Consider the following 23,407-nt stretch of genomic DNA (forward strand, 5'->3'; position numbering starts at 1 on the left):
AACATTTCAAACTTAGAGAAATATTATCATAATATGCCATCGCCGGATACTTTAAAAAATATTAGCAATTAAAAGAATTATACTGAAGCAATTGTTTGACTATAAATAACTAGGTATTATTGTTCTCTCCGGTGCAAGATGGGTAGAGCAAGGTGAGAAAAATACAAGTTATTTTTTAAACCTGGAAAGACGCAATAAGTCTGTTAATGTTATTCGTAATTAAAAAACACATACTGGTACCAATATTACCGATAAAACTTCAATTCTGCATGAAATGTTTTTATTTTATAATGAATTGTGTTCTAGTCAAGGCCTCACCTCCTTTTTTCGTGGCTTTAAAATCCCTAGGTCTTGAAAGAGGATGATGCGAACTTATATGACGTCCCCTTAAAGAGGATTAGTGTAAATCTGCCCTTTTATCAATGTGCAATGGTAAAAGCCCGGGTAATGAAGGTTATCAGTGAAATTTTACAGTTTTTCTGGAAGATATTGGTAGAATTGTTACTAATTCCCTTAATTTCGCTTTCCAAAAGTCTTCTCTTTCATGTTAGCAGTCTCGTAGCCTCCTTACTCTTATTCCAAAACGAGAAAAAGATCATATTTGTGTTAAGAATTTTCGTCCCATTTCACTATTAAATACAGACTACAAAATAAGTTCTAAGGCATTAGCAACGAGAGTTAAGAAATTTCTCAACTCAGTTATTGGTTCTAGTCGAACTGGTTATATTGAAGGTCGCTTTATCGGGGAAAATGTTCGATGTGTTTTAGATTCTATTGATTATTGTCAAACAAATATAATTCATTTTTTTGTTGTTATTGATTCTGAAGAAAGCTTTTGATAGTTTGAAATGGATGTATTAAGTTTAACATTAATGATGATTTTTGTCCATGGGTTGGATCTCTATACTCTGGCTCCTCTGCAACTGTTTGTAATAATGGTTTTGCGTCTCAGTCGTTTGACATTACTAGAGGGGTTAGACAAAGTTGCCCTTAAAGTTCTTATATTTTCATTTTATACGTTGAACTGCTGGCTAAGAAAGTTAATACAAATGCAAATATCAGAGATATTTCGGTTCTCAATCAGGATTCTTCAATATGCCGATAACACTATTTTGTTCCTAGACGGTTCAGATATTGCACTTAGGGAGACTGTTTTGCTTTTGAAAGAGTTTGCATCGGCATCATGACTTTAATCAGCATTTTGCGTCATCTGCTATGGTTTTTCCCATCCTCGCTGATTCCACGATGCCATAACGACATACATAACTAGCTTATCTATTCAAATCTTACTTCAAATGGTGACGTAAAAGTCGAACAATATACAACTTTCAACTTTGTTTTTCTCGAAGATATTTTCCATTGGGATCCAAATAAATCTCTCCTATATTGCAACTACAAGGCAGAGGATGTGGACACCCTTAAATGCATTCATTAATGATATTCTTAATGCTTGGTCTGATTTTACATTTAAAGAAGTTAATGATAACCTTAAAAGTCAAGTCATCTGGAATAATCATCTAAAGTAAATGACAAGGTAATATTTTATAAAACATAATTAAATAAAGGAATAAGATGCATAAATGATGTAATTGATGAACATTATCACTTTTTTATCGTTCTCAGACTTCAGAGAAAAGTATTACATTAACTGCCCATTGACTGTTTAATGTAGTATTATTAATGCCATCATAGCTAACTGGAGAAGGTCATTGAATCGATTGAGAAGATTTGCCAAATCAAATTTAAATACCATTTTCATATGAAAAAGGCAACAAGTGAACATGATCTTTGAGATGTGTCAAAAGTTACCAGTCTTTGTGACTATGAAATGGTTGCAAGAAATAGAAGTGAGTTCGGTAGTTTAACGTCATTCAGGCTAACTGGTGCAGGCAGTAGAGCGATGATTGTGATCATAGTTATCAGGGACCAAATTAAATGGTAGTCCGATCGTCCAAGACGACCAAAATTTATATCCCTTTCTACAACCCTCGTTCTAACCTTGATAGAGCAGTCATTCAGCCACCATGTAGCCCCCCTACAACCCCTTATTAACCTTGGAAGTGCAGGAATACAGCCACCCCATGTACAGTAGCCACACCTGCTATCCTTGGGAATGCAGTGCTACCACAACTCACCCACCTAATCAGCTCCTTATCGTGAAACCCAGAAAACCGAGCGAAGAACGTCGTTTCTGTAGCGTCCTATAACTAGAACGCAATGCAAAACAGACAGCCCTCGTTCATATAATTTCGTGAACTGAAATTGCGCCACCTCTTCAGTACACTTGGCTTACAGAGCGAATTGACCCAGTATTGAACCCTATTACATATATGTCATAGCATGTATACCCTAATACAAATAAATAATAGTGGCGCTCGTCCGTTTTGTTATCACCGAAATCTTCCCCCTCCTCCAGCAAAAAGGACGTAAAAACCGTCTTCAATATTACTTTTTGCAAATAAAGGTATGTGTCCAAGGAATTGCTAAAATATTTGAACACGCTCATACTGTAGACTGTCACAAACAAGTCTACTGTGTCTACAAGGGTCCACAAGGGTCTACAAGGGTCGACTATGTAGGTAACAAACCCAATTAGAAAACGTTTAGATTATTTAGGTCCAACTTCTTCTTGACCGATCTGAACTATCAATCTCGTTTAGGATTAATTGATCGGACTAAGCAACACTTTTAGATTTTTCATCAAAGTAACTTTAACGTTAGTGTGCAACTAAAGAATTCGCTTAATCCCTCGAAGATACATTCGTCGCCCAAAAACTTATTCTGAGCCGCCTTCATCAACTTGCTTGTACCATCGGTTACAGCACCGAAATCTTTCTGAGGGAATCTCTCAGCTAATGTAATGGTCACGGCGTTTGTCATTTTAAATAAATCTGTTATCAGTAATGCGTTTGGTAAGTGCCATGCTATATATTTCTAATCTGACTAGTGTGTTAAAGTAATTGTATTTCTTTAACACTATACAGGTACGTGTTAGTTTAACAGTTGAATTTTATTCTTGGTGTAAAATTAGGTCTACCAACAGTTCAGTACAACGACATTAGCATACAACTAACAAAAATAAAAAATAAAAAAAAATCATTGGATGAACAGGGAGATGTAAAAAGCAGATATGAAGGCTTGAATAGTATTGGACAAAAAAAATCCCCAATTTTTAATTGATTATTCCCCCAAATATCTAAGCTCAGTATCAACGCCAAAGAAAACCCATAAGTATCATATGATAGAAGGTTCCACGGAATGTTTATGAATAGTTTAACTAAAGCAAACTTGGGTGAATTAATTAAATTGTCAAATTTAGTAAACGGAAGTAGTCTCCAACGAATGGAATTTCCTTTACGATAGTGAGAATTTGAAAATAAGAAAGTTTGAGAAGAGAATTCGTGTTTGTTATATAAATATCATTAATTAACTGATCTCGACAACTTTTGTTATTAGTCATTTACCACATCATTTTGTGTACTACTTTTGCTTTAATGTAAAGTGTAAATACAGAGGTCCAGACATTTTTCTTATTTCTTTCTTCCTTTCCTGCATGGAAGTGTGTTCTGCTTTGTTTCCCTAAGCAATTATATCTGTATATTGCATATTGGCAACAACAAATAAATGAAATGAAATACAAAACTATGGACTAAGACTCTGGGTGGAAAACACGTTTCTTGTTCTATAATGATGTGGCTTGCTTCTAAATTTGTCTCTTAAATAAAAACGTTTAGTTCATTTTCCAATTGACAAAAATATACGGCAGTTTAAAAGTGCCATCGAAGAATAAAATATGTAACCTTAATTAGTTACCATTTTGCAGAAATATTTTATAGTGACGATATGTAAAAAGTGGCTATTTCATCAGTATTTAGAAAATTTGTTAAGTCGAAAGATTGCAAAATATCAACAACTAAGCATTTTGCAGAAAATTGTTGAAACGACGAGATAAACCTTCATAAACTGTTATTTCAACCATTTAATTTTGGAACAATTTTGAATATGCCGACGTGGAAAGGTGTCAACATTTGAACATTTTCCAGAATATTGGTGATATTACGAGATGTCATAAATTGTTAATTCAACATTTTGCAGAAAATCGTTAGTGTAAAGAAATTCTTATCTTGATGGCACGTAAAAGCTGCAACAAAGTATAACAGAGTGCAAAATAGTATAAACAGGAAGTTAGCAATTGATAAAAATTGAAATAAAACTCCCATATAGGCTTGGAACTCCTGAACAAGTACGATGAATAAGAGAAAAGGGCAATGGATTGTATTTATTTTCAAAATTCAATACAAAGCAGTGTGGTAAAGTAGTAACGGGATAATTGTAAATTTGGCAAGATATTCATCCACTTGCATCTAGTATGAAGCTTACACACATAATCTATTTGGTCTTGCCAGGATAGGTTCATACCTATCCTGGTGCTGACGGTCTTATATATATAATCTATTTGGTCTTGCCAGGATAGGTATGAACCTATCCTGGTGCAGACGGTGTTACACACATAATCTATTTGGTCTTGCCAGGATAGGTTCATGTCTATACTGGTGTTGACGGTCTTACAGACATAATCTATTTGGTCTTGCCAGGATAGGTTCATATCTATCCTGGTGCTTAGGATATTACACACATCATCTATTTTGTCTTGACAGGATAGGTTCATATCTATCCTGAAACTGACAGTGTTACACACATCATAATCAGGGAGTGTTAGCTCAGTGGTTAACGTCGATGCCTTTCAATAATAAGGTCCCGAGTTTGAGTCACTTCAAGATTAATGTATGTCGTCCAGTTACAGAGTTGTTTACAATTCATAATCATGGACGTCAAAATATGAATCTAAGAGACTGACTTCGGTCAGCTTGCGGCTTTGATAAGCCAATGATGGCGGCTTCGCGAGTTCCTGCTTGCAGGAGGATCTAAAAACACAAAATACGAATACAAAATCTATGTAATCTGGCCAGGGCTGGTTCATATATATCCTATTGCTGTCTTACATACGTAATCTATTTAGTCGTCAGTTGCGAAATGTTGAATAATTTAACCCGACCGTGCACCACCATACAAATTACACGAATCAACTGTGACAAAGCTTGTATAAATTAATTAGTTCCTCTTTTTTGTATTGTGTTTATAATCACGCTACCACAGACACCGTTGGAAAGAAGCATATAAATAAGAACGGTAGAACCGATTTTTGTCACACGACAAGTCCCTCCGTGCACACGAATTGGCGGTTTAGTGATGGAACCGTTACCCATTTGGTGTTACTTTCTTTTATTAGGGTCCATGCAGGCAGTTAATCCAGTAACTGCTATCAAGAATGACTGCCCGCTCGCAGGTAAGATGTATTTAATAATGCTCTCTCTGATTTTAAACATGTAGCTAAACCACTAAATCGTGGAATGGTATCGGGGTGGGGAGACAAGTGCGACGGGCAATTTCTTTCTATAATGAGATATAACAAAGAAATAAAGACGAAAAAAGCTATACTTTTAAGTTTTTACCGACATTTTATACGCTGTCATCCGTTGTTTTATGCCACTGGTCACTTGTACTCAGCAGTTTTTAAATGGAGTATTCCACATGTTGTTTATTTATTTATTTATTCATTCATTTCAACTTTATTTTGCCACAGAGGGTTACTCGGTTTGTCGAGATTTATCTTCCACGAGGACCTATTAAATAAAGTTATTCAAAACATATTGGTGTAAAATGCGATAATAAGTCTGAATGTAAAAAAAAAACCAAGATGTAAAAAGATATAGATAAAAGATAGATATACTAAATGTAAACGAAAAAAAACATGCCCAATTTAAAACTCTGAATGTAAGCACCAACATGTAAACTGAACATAAAACTAATTTAATAGATAGATAACGGATAAATTGATCCCCAATGAAAAACATATACATATAAACTAGGTTAGATGTTACAAAGCTAAATATCATAAACTTAAGAATTTCAAAAATTGTAAGATCTGTAGAATATTTGCATAAATTAACATAAATATACAATTTCTTTCACAAATCTTTAAAACTGCTAAATTTGTGTGCATTTCTGTCAAATGGAGGCAACTCATTCAATTCTTTTGCAGCAATACATGAAACTCTTTTCTAATGTATTTCGGTCCTCTTGACGTCACAGACCGTAGAGCATAATTGTGGCCATTTCATATGGCGGTATACATCTCATTCATATAATTGGGTGCTAATCCGTTAGGAGATTTAAATACAATAATTAACCGTTCATATATTGAATGTACATCAAAAGAACATTAAAAAGGTCACATTATCTTGCGAAATAAATTACGCTTAAGGTAATTATAGCAACACTCTTTTTGCAGCTTAGTTATTGTATTAATATATCCCTGATTACATGATCCCGATACAAGATTGCAGTAATCGAGGTACGGAAGAGTGTATCCATTATAATATAAAACTCAAGTTGGCACACCAGTATATTGCTTCATTAGAAGGCCAACCTGGTGCTGACAGTCTTACACACATACTCTATTTCTTCTTGCCAGGATAGTTTCATACTATCCTGATGCTGACAGTCTTATATACATAAACTATTTGGTCTTGTCAGGATAGTTTCAAATCTATCCTGATGCTGACGGTCTTACACACACAATCTATTTGGTCTTGCCAGGATAGGTTCATATCTATCCTGGTGCTAACGGTTTTACACAAATCTATTTGGTCTTGTCAGGATAGGTTCATATCTATCCTGATGCTGACGGTCTTATATACATAATCTATTTGGTCTTGTCAGGATAGGTTCATATCTATCCTGGTGCTGACGGTCTTACAAACATAATCTATTTGGTCTTTGTCAGGATAGGTTCATTCCTATCCCGATGCTGACGGTCTTACACACATAATCTATTTGGTCTGGCCATGCAGGAAAGGTTCATACATATCCTGATGCTGACGGTCTTACATACATAATCTATTTGGTCTTGTCAGGATAGGTTAATATCTATCCTGATGCTGACGGTCTTACACACATAATCTATTAGGTCTTGCCAGGATAGGTTCATATCTATCCTGGTGCTGACGGTCTTATATACATAATCTATTTGGTCTTGCCAGGATAGGTTCATATCTATCCTGATGCTGACGGTCTTATATATATGTATCTACTTGGTCTTGTCAGGATAGGTTAATATCTATCCTGATGCTGACGGTCTTATATACATAATCTATTTGGTCGTGTCAGGATAGCTTCATATCTATCCTGGTGCTGACAGTCTTACACACATAATCTGTTTGGTCTTGCCAGGATAGGTTCATATCTATCCTGGTGCTGATGGTCTTACACACATAATCTAGTTGGTCTTGCCAGGATAGGTTCATATCTATCCTGGTGCTGACAGTCTTACACACATAATCTATTTGGTCTTTTCAGGATAGGTTCATATCTATCCTAGTGCTGACGGTCTTACACACATAATCTATTTGGTCTTGCCAGGATAGGTTCATATCTATCCTGGTGCTGACAGTCTTACACACATAATCTATTTGGTCTTGCCAGGATAGTTCATATCTATCCTGACACCCCAGAGCCTTTCACATTTTACATTTGCAAGTTGAATTACATTCATATGCACTAAGAAGGTCAGTATTTGTTAATGTACGTTACCTTTGTCTTGAAAAGACTACAGCATTTAGTTTCATCTATATTTATTACCATCATATTATTACTACATCTATATATATATATATATTCGTATATCTTCATTTAATTTATGAGATAAATCCGTTATGGTTTTCCCCACTAACTAACATTAAAAGGATACACATATTTGGATTAACTTACGTGTATTTGTGTGTTAAACATAGACGAAAAAATTTGTCGCAAAAATTAACCAGGTGTCGCGGCAGTCCTATACCTTGCATGGCCTTTTGATCTGGGTTAAAATACATCTCAACGTCATCATACGAGCCGTGAAAGTTTTGACGACCGTTTATGACGAAATATTGGTGCCAATTGTATTATTTGGATTTATTTTGAAAATGTGAGATCATAACGTTATTATGGCTTTCGATTTTGTTTCTTTCTTCAATTGGACACATTACCACTTTATATATTCTCCACAATTAAGGCAATGTTTGCATATTCAGTTAAATCTTCTTTGGTTTAGTCAATTATGTGAGTGTATCGAAACAATATCAATGATGAAGACTCTGTAATTTTGCAGGATATTGGTTGGATTCGCTCTCATATTGTATCAATACTAAAGTTGAAATGTGTAACAGCATATTACATGTTATTTGTAACGAAAAAAGTCATACAAAAAGACTTAGTTCTGGTCCCAATGACGTCTGAAGGAGATGTGTAAAAGATTTACATAGCATGAGTATAAAAGAAGAATCTACATGTCCTCCAGATATTAATTTTTGGTGGCACCCTTATATACATGAGTACTGGAATCCCTTTGCTACAAATTGAAAAGAAAAAAGGTAGAAAGATAAACAAGATATGCCATGCACACAGAAACATGTGCAGTGTTTAGCTTACAAACGTATCCTTCAGATGAAGGATACGTTTGAACCTTTCAGAACCTAAATAATAAAAACAACCAGGAGACTGGAATAGAAATACAGGCTGCACGTACGACTTTACTCGCCAAAAATGAATGTTTAATTGATTACACAATACCGATTTTCTTGATGTAAACTGAGCCATCTCTTCTTTTATTCGTACACAGTGACTTACAATGGACCACTTTGTTTGAAATTCCGGAAAGTTTCTTTCACACAATTCAAGGAATTAGTACGATGTAAGATATACTGCTGTTTCTTCTTTCATTGTTAAGAGATGTTTTGAAATTAGTACGCTAACCGATAACCACTCCAATACAAGAGTCAAACGAGGTATTGCTATAATTCTGCGAGTGTATGGTTGTTGTTACGGTATCAATTTAAACACAACATTTTTACACCTTGTAAACATCAAGTTTCACTTTAAATGACTAGTTTCACTAGAATTGATTGACCTTTGGTTCCCATCATCTTCATGAAGCCTCGTTGCACAGAACTACCGAAAACACCTTGTTGTATCAGTTATTTTAATCACTAACTTATTTTCCCATGACAATGACATTGACCATAGCCAATGTTTAAGTTACCGAATCATAGTGAGTCACTATCTGCGTTTTCGTTTCATAATTTGATGAAATCATTCCGGTAAAGTCTGCCGTCTGTTCTGTTTTACAGACATATGTCATCTATCAAGCTGAAGACGATACCAGAACGACTGTTTGAATCCACTTCAGTTAATACGGTTTTGTAAGTTTCATGACTGAATAGGCCAAGTATCTCTTCTTAAATTTGCCTTTAACTAGAAAATATTTAAGCGATGAAACGTACAAGAGAAAACCAATAATGCTTGGCCACAAAGGTACGGTAAATTTCGACAAGAACCTAGTCTTAAACTTATCTGTTGCGTATACGCCTGTGTGGATATACTTAATGGGATTGGCATTGTTCTAATTAGCACAGATGATAGCCTTTGTTGCATCAAAGTTCAGTCGGTTCATTAACGTCAAAAGTAGAGAAAATGGTTCCATTCATTACACTGAAAAACTTACCCAGATGATATTATCCAGTGAGAAAGATGGGAACTGTGTTGAGGTGTCACATGGGAGCGGCTGTTAAGGCTTGATTTCGGAAACTATTCCTAAATGCAAAAATAAAATTTATTTTTTCTTCAACATTTCAGAGACATCGGAGACAACGATTTGGAAGAAATTCCTGCTAAATTGTTCACGATTAATCCGAAAGGTCACTATATGACAGCCCTTTTTCTATGTGGTAATAAGCTGAAGTTTCTGCCGAGAGGACTGTTCGACAATGTTCATTATCTCCAAAATCTGTGAGTTAAAGAAATTATTTTTCTTTCATAGAGAACGGAGGAAGTGTTAAAGATCCGGTCGTCATTGAAAATAAACCACGGCTGACATGCGGGCCTCAGTTTCTAATGACCATGTATACTGACTGCATCGCTAATACTCTTAAAAATAAATTTCGAAATAATATAGAAACACTTACCAACGTTATAAACTCGCAAATGGACTCGTCATATTGAAATATGTTTAAGGTAGACTATAGTTTGTGATAAGGCGGGTTTTCTGTATTCATGTTACATATTTTGTAATTTTATACCAGTTAGGTGCGTCCCTTTCGATAGGATCCAAATTAGACTATACATAAAAATATTTGTTTATAAAATGACAGCTAACAATTGAGGTTATCATTAACGATATTGTGAAACGTTTAGGTAGTCACTATGTAATAATCTAGTACAGCCTTGGGTAAGTTCTCCTATACATATGATAGTTCTAAAACTTTCTAAAACTATCTCTGTATTCGGTTTGATTGTGCACGACACAGTACGAAGGAAAGGGAAATTCAAACTATCGTGATGTTAAACTTCCTGTTGGCATTATGAAACGACAATTACGACACATCGATAAAACGGCTGCTTCTTATACAATGTTTAAGTAGGTCGATAAGGGGTTGCTTATTACTTTTCATTGAAAAGCATTTCTATCATTTATGTTGGTGATGCTGATGGATATCTAAATATATATTTGCCATAGATCAGTTTCAGTCAAATAATTTTTGGGTCAAATGTTTGAAACAGAACGAACCCTTTTTAAATTAAAAAATATCTACCTTCAGTTCTACCTTTGAGCGGGAAGAAATGGTGGACCAGCGTTAAGTTCATCCGAAATAAGAATGCAAGATTTATGTTATAAAATGCGGGGATTGACTTTTATGAGCAGTTGTATCGGTTTTTCTTTTAAGGTTGCTTAATAATCGCAAGACTGTAATACACCAATGCTAACCTCACTTGGAAGATATGAAATAGTCCAGCGCTAAGTTCAACAGAGCCATGAAAGTAACATGAGATACAGTTATGTGCCCTTGGATGAGTCGTTGTGTAACTTTGGTCAAACAGAAATAGAAAGATAAACAGATCTTTTCTCTTTAGCTGCAGAAGTCCCGCATTAAGAAGTACTCTTAAAGGACGAGGGTGTAAAGATGTTTGTAATTTAACAATTGCTTCCTTTAATTAGAATGTATGTCTCTACACCAGCTCGTGCGCAACGTGATTGTTATCATTTTGTGCGAATATACGTCAATAAAATCATCATGAAAATTCACAGTATGCATCTATTGTATGTTCTCAAATAGGCGACAGATGATCATTAAACGTTAGTTCCTTTCGAATAAAGAATTTTAATAGGTTTACGTTTCTACGATCTCAACCTGCACATTTGTTCTTCCTAACACAATGATAAAACAGATTTCTCCACGACAACAACTTGAAAACTCTACCGGGATCTATACTGGCTGCAACATCTTTGTCTAGTCTGTGAGTAGAGTTGTGTTCTATATAAATATAGATATAAATAACGAAGAAACGAAAGGTCGGAAGAGAAAACGACTGGCCACGTATTGGAACAGTCTGAACTAGTCGTAAAGCGTCCCGAAATAATGAAACTTGAATGAGCAGAAAATTGTGAACGACAACGCTATGACATTACACGCATTAGTTCAAGCTCGTTTAGGCCATCGCTATAAAACTGGTCATAAGGTTCACCAACACTTTAGGGCTTTCTTAAAAGGCGTTTGCAATTTTACTACAGTCACATTTCTGTACTTTATTTATATTAATAAATATGTCTTCAACTATACTTCTTTATAATGCTCTCTTGGTAGACGATAGACTATTTCTCGTTGGAAGATGAAACAAACAAACAGACGTCCAACCAACAACCATCCGATAAACAAAATAAGTTCCCAAAACATGTATTTAGTAATCCTAAGTAAACGTTGTGACGATTCAAATGTTAAATGGTTATACGTCGTATCAATTGCACTAATATTTCCAAATATTTCAGGTATCTTTTTCAGAACAACATAGAATACCTGACGGAACCATTATTCGGCAATAATAAACGAAATTCTACATTAAAAGAAATGTGAGTATAAAAGTTTTAGCAATTTAAGGAACACACACATGTGTTTATGTATGCTACATAACTGCGAAAAATCAAATCAGCTCGAGTAGCGACCACCTTATTAGTGTGTTGTCACAGCTAACTTTTTCTCAATAATGAGGGAAAGTCCCTACTTTTGAACAGAGACGTCAACGCCTAGCTGCGTGTTTGTATATATTTTTTTTAAATTTATCACCTCCTTTGTCGATAAAGAAAACTATGTTAGTCAACGAGCTGTCCCTGCGTATGTATAGCGATATGCGTATAACGCATTGCATTTTTCGACTATTACTCATATTTTGACAAGATGGGAGCAACTTCATCGTATTGCGTCGTATACACAATGGTACATTGCAATAGTTTGGTTGCACAGCCTATTCAAATTTCAATGGACACTGATATTAAGCACTATCTTAAAAACTCTCGACTTGAATCGATATCTGAAATAGAAGCTTTACTAGGACAGCGGCGTAACTACGAGTAAGGAAAGGTCGTGTGGGTTACGTGTGGGTGCCTGTGGGTCTAAGGATCACTCTTTAAATCTGGTCATTGACAGTAATAGCAGATCCCTTTACAGTACCCTTTTCCATCCACTCCCTTGCCTCCAAAAAACCTGATATGTTACTTGAAATATACTGACATCTTTGAAATTACATTGAGATAGAATCACGATGTTTCATGAGCTCAGAATCCATATTTCATTGTAAAGAAATAGCAAATTGATCTAACGTTTATTTCAGCCTTTTACAAGATAACCCCATCCGTCGATTATCGTCAGCAGTTCTTGATGAAATGATCGACGGAGGTACCATGTGAGTTAATTTTCCTATCATTCCAAGCCTTTCATATATTGATATCGACTTTGCACTTCGCCCTGTATCCCGTGGACATAAAAAAGCCAAGATGTACTTTGTCAGCTATTAATTATTTACTCATCTATACATTTCTAACATTCTTTGCGTCAGCATATGGATTCACAGGATTGTAATTTCCATTTTATTTAATCTCTTATTTGAATCGCAGGGATCAGCAGATCTGTATTCAATTTGACTGCCTAATAATTATCACATCGATGTTGCTTTACAATTGGACTTCTGTATTTATATATAGGTAATCAACGTGAAAGGTTAATGATTTACGTCGCGTTGTTGTAAGTTGGTCTCGCCTTATGAAACCAACATACACACAAAGTTGTTACATTGTTGTGATTTTAAACTAATTTAGGCGATACACTAATGACTTAACACTGTTATCGAAATAACAGTTTATAGTTGCTGAAGACTAACATTGAAATATTCCAATAACTCTCACCACGATTCATTTTAAAATATATAGGTATCTATCTTGTGAACACCTTACAATGCCCACGATTCGGGAACAACTGAATGTGTAAGTTTATTCAATTATCTCTATTTTGGTATTGCTGATGAGTGTAAAAAAATATGCCACTATGCAATAATGAACAACTTAGTATCTTTCTCTGGTGACAATCGGTGGAAGTGACTCCTCCCGCTATAACTACTATTTACGTTGTACCGGAGGGAGCCGTTACTCAACGCAGCTCTGAAAAAAAAAACAATTGCATACTTGTTAATAATTAATTTTAATCCCTAACTACACATCGAAGAGTTACTATTGTATTTTCTCTGCACGATTCAACCCGCTTGATGTGTACACCGTGACGTGCTAAACGAGCAAAATAGAAATCAATGGCTAAGAAAAAGAATGTTACTTAACTCATTAACATTGTACTGATAAATGGATTAATGATATTTATTACAAAGATTATCAATGATATTAGAATGCAAAGAAATCATTTTATGTTACCTCCTAGTAGCAACCCCGACCTCGCATTTGAAATTCGACTGTCAGCTGTGGTTTCGTGTAAACGAACAGTATAGTAGTCTCCCTAAATAAGCGAATGAAAATATATCATATTTATACATAATGTCTGCACCATTTGGTTCTAGAACATGTCTGCGTCCATCGACTGTAATGGTAATGAACATCAGCTACGACGCTGCCCGTTGGTTCCAGGCTAGAGGATTTAGTTGTATCGGAACTAAGGTGGATAATCTCCGAGAGTGTACATCTTGTCCAACTGGCACATACGGTGGACACGTAAATGACGACACTTGCCAGGCTTGTCCACGTGGTATGTATTGTCACTGGTGAACCTCTGGCAAACTTTTTTGTTTATAAACATTGAAGCCACAGTTCTCTTTTGTTTTTGGTTTGATATTTATAAGAGGATGAAGTGATGGTTTGTTCGTATTTTGGTGTTGATGCTTGTCAGTTAATACTCTTCAACTAACAGACAAGTTTGCAAAGGCTCGTTTATCTCTAACTAAGAAAAACAGTTTTTGTATAAGAAGTAAAGTATGAATGGACATTCGCTATAACTTCAACATTATTTGTCACACATGATTGCCATATGGAACTCTAATTATTACAAGTCTTTCCGTATCTTTTCACAGGTGGCTTTTATCAAGATCAAGTTGGCCAATACTCCTTGGATGGAACGTCCATGAACTGTAAAAATTGCACTGAAGGAACGTTTGTAAGGGACGGTTCAGGAAAAGACCCTCTGAGCTGTAAAGTTTGTCCCACTGGAACAAATAAGAACGGATTGGCAGGATTTCGAGCTTGCTCATGTTTGGATAACTATTTCAGGCGTGATCGTTTTGATAAATGTGAGCTTTGTCCACAGGAGGGTGTACATTGCAAGAATGATTACATGGCCATAGGCCAAGGCTACTACTGGAACTGGAGTTACACAAATATTGATGAATACAAACGATTTGTAGAAAACCTTCTGACATTTAATGACTCGTACAAAAACGATACTACGAGATTTAATGGATCTCTTCCCATAGCTCATAAATGTTTGAAGAGCGATAGATGCGCTAATGACGTTGATCAAATCACAGGAAATTGTGCGGAAGGCTACATTGGTTGGATGTGCACAAACTGTGACGAAGAATTCTTCCCTATATTTGGATTTTGTCGTCCTTGTCCAGCTCTTAAATATTTCATTTTGGAATCTTCAGTCATTTTGATCATTCTTGCTCTTTTCCTCTTTCTTCTGTTCAAAACTTATCGTAATCAAAAAAGACGGTCTAGATCCCTAGTAGACAGTACGTTGGCCTTGACCAAAATAGTTCTAGGATTTTATCAAATTATGGCAGAATTTTGGGAATCTATAGATGTTATCTTTTGGCCACAGTTTTTTAGAAGCATTGCTGCATGGCTAGATGTTTTGCAATTTAATATTTCAAGCATACTGATAAAGCCTAAGTGTTTCTGGCCTGCATTTGAGCTAACACCGTACACAGCTTTTACTCTGGGCGCTATGTTTCCATTCTTTTCAATGGCTTGTGCCATTCTTGCTATTGGTGCGGTAAAAGTTCACGCAAGAGTTTCAGAAAAGAAGAGCCCTGCAAACGTTGACGATATTACTTCCCGCTTGCAACTTCACCAAAATAATATTCTTACCTTTCTGGTTCTTATATTATTTGTCACTTACACATCCACTTGTAACGTTACCTTTGCACTTTACGGCCCTACTTGCGACACGTTTTCTCTCGATGAGTTTGGTGTTTATAACATTAGCATATTGCGGTCTGATTACTCAATAAACTGTAACACGACCACCCATCGTCGTTTTCAAATCGCTTCGTACTGTTCGTCAATTTATGTTATTGCACTTCCGGTAGTTCTGTATCTTCTCTTGTGGAAACATTCTCGTCGAAATGGCAGCAGCGAGCTTGATGAACACAACAATGATGACTCACCAAAGTGGTTGAGATTTCTTAATGAGAATTACCAGTCTGATTTCTGGTACTGGGAAATCATCGAACTTGTTCGTAAAGTGTCACAGACTTTCGTAATCGTCATAATTGGGTGGAATGGTTATTTTTCTGTCACAATTACGTTAACATTGGCTGTTATCTTCCTGAGTTTACATATTTCCTTCAAACCGATGAAAGACAGGGTTGAGTATTACTTACAGGTGGGTTTGAGTACTAATTGTAGAATTAAAGACGCACATGGCCCTTTTTTGGGGAAGACAGAAGTACAGTGCACAAACTTAAATTTGAATATACGGGAATGTGGAGCGGTTTGTATGCTGTTGTTAAGCATGAATATTTATTTCATGATTGTCTTGATGGGGAAATGTTTTCATTTAGCATATCTACTACTAATAGTCTTAGCCTTTTCGTAAAGAGAGGAAAGTGGAAGTGTGGCGGGATTGAGGGTAGGGAGGTAGACATGGTACTATCTCGCGTGCTTTGGTGGTTCTGAAGACATATGGTAAATGGTATTCAAAACGTTACTCATTATTTGTAAAATAGCTGTTCATATTGAAGATACTTTGACTCTTTTCAGCTGATGTCCCTTTGGGCCATTTTCTTCAACATGCTTGTAGCAGCAGTTCCAGCTCCGGAATCTTTCACTGGACAATTCTCAACCGATATCCTGGTCACGTTTCTGGTGATTTTAAACACTGGTGTTATTGTCATTGCACTAGGTGAGTGATGTCAAGATTATTTATAAAAAAAACACATTATTTGCTAAGACAGTTGTCGGAAAGACTATTATTAAATGGTGATAAAATGGTAATTAGAAGCCGATTGAGGATACTTAAGAGCAAAGAAGCATGTTCAGACACAAAAAGGCATACTCTCTCCGCGTCCAAGTTATTTGCAACCTTTACCTACTACCAAGGATCCAAGGCGTGATAAGTTTAAACATCCGATCAAGCAGTCATCGTAATTTAAACCAGTTCCTAAAAATATGGATAATTGCAGAAATGTCTCTTTTCAGCTGTGACCGTCTTGAAGATGGGTAAAATTATTTACAGTAGAAATTGTCTCCGAAGAGGAAGCAGCGGGTTCCGAACTAACGAAGGACAAGATGAGCATTTCTACGATGAAGTGCAACCTCTTATCAATTGATATCAGCACCAGTGTACAATATATCCCTTGGAGTTATCCCTATCTACAAAGGTTCTGTCTTGCGATAAGCAGTTGAGAGTGGCACTTGGACTCCGATCTGTTGCATTTCATTAGGAACGGTTGAAGTTGCGGCGTCGTTGATATAGCCAGTTGTGTAAAAAGCATACAGTAAATATCGCATATGGGAGACTAATGCTGGTTACATGCTGTTGACATAAAAACCTAAATGAGATATATGCCACACCGTTCAGCCATTTCCTCATCCCCAATTTTGTAAACTTTTCATTACACTGCAATAATATTGCAACAGGGTATATGTCAGTGCATGACTATGTGTTTGGATCAGACAAAACTTACGTCATGTAAATATGTATTATTATTAAAATGATTATTATTAGTTGTTATTATTATTATTATTATTATTATTAATACTTATTCAAAATGCCATTTTGCACCGCTTCAGATGCAAATGTGAAGTATTTTAAATTGAGGTTTATTCATGATCGTACTTTAGGAACGTATAGACTGCTTAATTTAATGGGGAAAGTTGATAGCCCTCTTTGCACTTTCTGTCATATTCATACTGAGACCATAGAGCACTCTTCTGGTCATGTCAGGTCACTTCTAGTTTTCTTTTAGACTGTGAGCACAACTATTTTGGGTGGCAGTTTATATTTTCGAAAAGAAACATTTTCTTTGGTCGAAGTCACGTTAGTTATAATCCTATTAATTTCTGTATTCTGTATTGTTAATATTATAACTTTGATTGTAAACTGAACAATAACATGCCAGATTTCAAAATTGTTTTCCCCCCAAAATGAAGTTCATTATAAAAGTTGAGAAACACATTGCTTACAATAATAGAACTTCAAAGTCTTGCAGAAATAACCATAAAGCATTGCAACGAAGTCTTCCTAATTGCATTGATGAATTGGAAGAATTAATTTTTGAGAACATTATACTGTATACATTATATTGTCCGTCAATGAATTATGTAACATACGTACTGTATTTCATGAATTATATCTGAATAAAGGAGATGGAAAAAACAATCTTCTTCTTATCATGATTATGATTTTTATTATGATATTATTATTCTTAGTGTTATTATATGATATAATTATTATTATTTTATTATTAATGCCTTCAAAAAACAAGGAGGCCGACCACCTTCATCGAGCCAATCTTCATTTACTCATTCTCGTTCTACATGTACGTGAAACAACAGGCCTATCGCGCTACGCAATGTGGGATCCGGAGAACAGTGATGACAAAAGTGGCGTCGATGTAGGAGGAGGCTAAAAGGCTGCAATTGAAGGCTTTCAGCGAGTCGTAGAACGGCTCTAGAAAACCATATTCTATCTTAGATGACTTGACTAAAACTGATCTCACAGAAAAGAAGAAATGGGCTGCCAAAGTCACTGAACTGTATGATCAAGGCATCAACTTAAGAATTTTCAGAGGGAAATGGAGAAATTTCTCGGGGATGCCATATCAGATCTAAAGTTCCTTTACAAGATACGCATAGCATTCCTAATGACGAATGCCTTTGGCAAAATGAATGGGGAGGTCGAATTATTTTTAGTCATGGGTCTTCTTCTAGCAGAGGTGTTTTTATGATCTTTAATCCTACATTAGAAGTGACCATTATCCGTTGTTAGCTTCTGCTAGCGGTAGATCCATTATTACCGAGTTAAAAATCTCTGACAAAATATTCGCCATTGTTTGTTTATACCGTCCCAATTCGGATGATGCAGACTTCTTTCAAGAATTATTACTGAAACTTAATGATTATTCCAGTGACACCCTTATCATTGGCGGTGACTTCAACTTATTTTTAAATTTACATTTAGATAACAAGGGGCATTTCAAGGACTGATTTTAACGCTAGATAAAAGTGTCTGGAGCTAATGTCTACTTACGACTTGATTGACATTTGGAGAGACAGTAATCCGCATAAACGAGATTTCAGTTGGAGGTCAAATATTACTCCGGCTATTTCCTGTCGACTAGACTTTTTCTAATTTCGCGAAAGGTGGGGTCTTCCATCACTCATTGTTTGTTCTCTCCTTAGTTTACAGTCGGACCACTCAATTGTGAACTTCAATTTAACCACGTATTCTGGGGCAAGGGGTCCAGGTGTCTGGAAATTTAACTGCTCCTTCCTAAAGGACAATGAGTATACTCACTTCATCAGCAACATTATTCATTCAGCTAATACCACAGACCAGTATCAAAGTCCTGCGTTAAAATGGGACTTTATAAAGTATCAACTTCGTAAGGTGTCTTCAAATTATGGTAAAATAAGAGCTACAGAGCGTAGTAAAAATGAAACTGAGACTATAAAAAAAACATTTCAAACTTACAGAAATATTATCATAATATGCCATCGCCGGATACTTTAAAAAATATTAGCAATTAAAAGAATTATACTGAAGCAATTGTTTGACTATAAATAACTAGGTATTATTGTTCTCTCCGGAGCAAGATGGGTAGGGGAAGGTGAGAAAAATACAAGTTATTTTTTAAACCTGGAAAGACGCAATAAGTCTGTTAATGTTATTCGTAATTAAAAAACACATACTGGTACCAATATTACCGATAAAACTTCAATTCTGCATGAAATGTTTTTATTTTATAGTGAATTGTGTTCTAGTCAAGGCCTCACCTCCTTTTTTCGTGGCTTTAAAATCCCTAGGTCTTTGAATGAGGATGATGCGAACTTATATGTCGGCCCATTAAAAGAGGATTAGTGTAAATCTGCCCTTTTATCAATGTGCAATGGTAAAAGCCCGGGTAATGAAGGTTATCAGTGAAATTTTACAGTTTTTCTGGAAGATATTGGTAGAATTGTTACTAATTCCCTTAATTTCGCTTTCCAAAAGTCTTCTCTTTCATGTTAGCAGTCTCGTAGCCTCCTTACTCTTATTCCAAAACGAGGAAAAGATCATATTTGTGTTAAGAATTTTCGTCCCATTTCACTATTAAATACAGACTACAAAATAAGTTCTAAGGCATTAGCAACGAGAGTTAAGAAATTTCTCAACTCAGTTATTGGTTCTAGTCGAACTGGTTATATTGAAGGTCGCTTTATCGGGGAAAATGTTCGATGTGTTTTAGATTCTATTGATTATTGTAAAACAAATATAATTCTTTTTTTTTTGTTATTGATTCTGAAGAAAGCTTTTGATAGTTTGAAATGGATGTTTTTAAGTTTAAGATTAATGATGATTTTTGTCCATGGGTTGGATCTCTATACTCTGGCTCCTCTGCAACTGTTTGTAATAATGGTTTTGCGTCTCAGTCGTTTGACATTACTAGAGGGGTTAGACAAAGTTGCCCTTAAAGTTCTTATATTTTCATTTTATGCGTTGAACTGCTGGCTAAGAAAGTTAATACAAATGCAAATATCAGAGATATTTCGGTTCTCAATCAGGATTCTTCAATATGCCGATGACACTATTTTGTTCCTAGACGGTTCAGATAATGCACTTAGGGAGACTGTTTTGCTTTTGAAAGAGTTTGCATCGGCATCAGGACTTAAATCAGCATTTTGCGTTATCTGCTATGGTTTTTCTCATCCTCGCTGATTCCACGATGCCATAACGACATACATAACTAGCTTATCCATTCAAATCTTACTTCAAATGGTGGAGTAAAAGTCGAACAATATACAACTTTCAACTTTGTTTTTCTCGAAGATATTTTCCATTGGGATCCAAATAAATCTCGCCCATATTGCAACTACAAGGCAGATGATGTGGACACGCTTAAATGCATTCATTAATGATATTCCTAATGCTTGGTCTGATTTTACATTTAAAGAAGTTAATGATAACCTTAAAAGTCAAGTCATCTGGAATAATCATCTAAAGTAAATGACAAGGTAATATTTTATAAAACATAATTAAATAAAGGAATAAGATGCATAAATGATATAATTGATGAACATTATTACTTTTTTTTTATCGTTCTCAGATTTCAGAGAAAAGTATTACTTTAACTGCCCATTGACTGTTTAATGTAGTATTATTAATGCCATCATAGCTAACTGGAGAAGGTCATTGAATCGATTGAGAAGATTTGCCAAATCAAATTTAAATACCATTTTCATATGAAAAAGGCAACAAGTGAACACGATCTTTGAGATGTGTCAAAAGTTACCAGTCTTTGTGACTATGAAATGGTTGCAAGAAATAGAAGTGAGTTCGGTAGTTTAACGTCATTCAGGCTAACTGGTGCAGGCAGTAGAGCGATTATTGTGATCATAGTTATCAGGGACCAAATTAAATGGTAGTCCGATCGTCCAAGACGACCAAAATTTATATCCCTTTCTACAACCCTCGTTCTAACCTTGATAGAGCAGTCATTCAGCCACCATGTAGCCCCCCTACAACCCCTTATTAACCTTGGAAGTGCAGGAATACAGCCACCCCATGTACAGTAGCCACACCGGCTATCCTTGGGAATGCAGTGCTACCACAACTCACCCACCTAATCCGCTCCTTATCGTGAAACCCAGAAAACCGAGCGAAGAACGTCGTTTCTGTAGCGTCCTATAACTCGAACGCAATGCATGTTAAACAGACAGCCCTCGTTAATATAAGTTCGTGAACTGAAATTGCGCCACCTCTTCAGTACACTTGGCTTACAGAGCGAATTGACCCAGTATTGAACCCTATTACATATATGTCATAGCATGTATACCCTAATACAAATAAATAATAGTGGCGCTCGTCCGTTTTGTTATCACCGAAATCTTCCCCCTCCTCCAGCAAAAAGGACGTAAAAACCGTCTTCAGTATTACTTTTTGCAAATAAAGGTATGTGTCCAAGGAATTGCTAAAATATTTGAACACGCTCATACTGTAGACTGTCACAAACAAGTCTACTGTGTCTACAAGGGTCCACAAGGGTCTACAAGGGTCGACTATGTAGGTAACAAACCCAATTAGAAAACGTTTAGATTATTTAGGTCCAACTTCTTCTTGACCGATCTGAACTATCAATCTCGTTTAGGATTAATTGATCGGACTAAGCAACACTTTTAGATTTTTCATCAAAGTAACTTTAACGTTAGTGTGCAACTAAAGAATTCGATTAATCCCTCGATGATACATTCGTCGCCCAAAAACTTATTCTGAGCCGCCTTCATCAACTTGCTTGTACCATCGGTTACAGCACCGAAATCTTTCTGAGGGAATCTCTCAGATAATGTAATGGTCACGGCGTTTGTCATTTTAAATAAATCTGTTATCAGTAATGCGTTTGGTAAGTGCCATGCTATATATTTCTAATCTGACTAGTGTGTTAAAGTAATTGTATTTCTTTAACACTATACAGGTACGTGTTAGTTTAACAGTTGAATTTTATTCTTGGTGTAAAATTAGGTCTACCAACAGTTCAGTACAACGACATTAGCATACAACTAACAAAAATAAAAAATTAAAAAAATCATTGGATGAACAGGGAGATGTAAAAAGCAGATATGAAGGCTTGAATAGTATTGGACAAAAAAAATCCCCAATTTTTAATTGATTATTCCCCCAAATATCTAAGCTCAGTATCAACGCCAAAGAAAACCCATAAGTATCATATGATAGAAGGTTCCACGGAATGTTTATGAATAGTTTAACTAAAGCAAACTTGGGTGAATTAATTAAATTGTCAAATTTAGTAAACGGAAGTAGTCTCCAACGAATGGAATTTCCTTTACGATAGTGAGAATTTGAAAATTAGAAAGTTTGAGAAGAGAATTCGTGTTTGTTATATAAATATCATTAATTAACTGATCTCGACAACTTTTGTTATTAGTCATTTACCATATCATTTTGTGTACTACTTTTGCTTTAATGTAAAGTGTTAATACAGAGGTCCAGACATTTTCCTTATTTCTTTCTTCCTTTCCTGCATGGAAGTGTGTTCTGCTTTGTTTCCCTAAGCAATTATATCTGTATATTGCATATTGGCAACAACAAATAAATGAAATGAAATACAAAACTATGGACTAAGACTAAGACTCTCGGTGGAAAGCACGTTTCTTGTTCTATAATGATGTGGCTTGCTTCTAAATTTGTCTCTTAAATAAAAACGTTTAGTTCATTTTCCAATTGACAAAAATATACGGCAGTTTAAAAGTGCCATCGAAGAATAAAATATGTAACCTTAATTAGTTACCATTTTGCAGAAATATTTTATAGTGACGATATGTAAAAAGTGGCTATTTCATCAGTATTTAGAAAATTTGTTAAGTCGAAAGATTGTAAAATATCAACAACTAAGCATTTTGCAGAAAATTGTTGAAACGACGAGATAAACCTTCATAAACTGTTATTTCAACCATTTAATTTTGGAACAATTTTGAATATGCCGACGTGGAAAGGTGTCAACATTTGAACATTTTCCAGAATATTGGTGATATTACGAG

At 35.5% G+C, this 23,407-nt stretch overlaps 2 protein-coding genes across 3 annotated transcripts in view; both read left to right on the forward strand.

Moving 5' to 3' along the window:
* Positions 1-18,019, forward strand: part of LOC139967855 (uncharacterized) — a 29,940-nt gene extending 11,921 nt beyond the window's left edge. Inside the window, exons 2-12 of one of the 2 annotated variants that reach the window (XM_071972003.1) lie at positions 8,723-8,794; positions 9,231-9,302; positions 9,736-9,888; positions 11,326-11,394; positions 11,924-12,004; positions 12,763-12,834; positions 13,358-13,411; positions 13,993-14,177; positions 14,500-16,034; positions 16,412-16,553; positions 16,850-18,019. In XM_071972003.1, the coding sequence (XP_071828104.1) occupies positions 9,235-9,302; positions 9,736-9,888; positions 11,326-11,394; positions 11,924-12,004; positions 12,763-12,834; positions 13,358-13,411; positions 13,993-14,177; positions 14,500-16,034; positions 16,412-16,553; positions 16,850-16,980 (2,490 nt within the window). In that variant the 5' untranslated portion in view covers positions 8,723-8,794; positions 9,231-9,234 and the 3' untranslated portion in view covers positions 16,981-18,019. Of the gene's footprint in view, positions 1-7,948; positions 8,795-9,230; positions 9,303-9,735; positions 9,889-11,325; positions 11,395-11,923; positions 12,005-12,762; positions 12,835-13,357; positions 13,412-13,992; positions 14,178-14,499; positions 16,035-16,411; positions 16,554-16,849 lie in introns of those variants that run through there. The other variant, XM_071972002.1, reaches the window with a different exon arrangement.
* The window catches only part of LOC139967851 (uncharacterized), a 49,267-nt gene continuing 31,074 nt past the window's right edge, over positions 5,215-23,407 (forward strand). Inside the window, exon 1 of the mRNA XM_071971989.1 lies at positions 5,215-5,347. Coding sequence (XP_071828090.1) covers positions 5,251-5,347 — 97 coding nt within the window. The 5' untranslated portion in view covers positions 5,215-5,250. The remainder of the gene's footprint in view (positions 5,348-23,407) is intronic.

Source organism: Apostichopus japonicus, chromosome 5 (genome assembly GCF_037975245.1).
Source record: "Apostichopus japonicus isolate 1M-3 chromosome 5, ASM3797524v1, whole genome shotgun sequence".
Classification (NCBI taxonomy): domain Eukaryota; kingdom Metazoa; phylum Echinodermata; class Holothuroidea; order Aspidochirotida; family Stichopodidae; genus Apostichopus; species Apostichopus japonicus.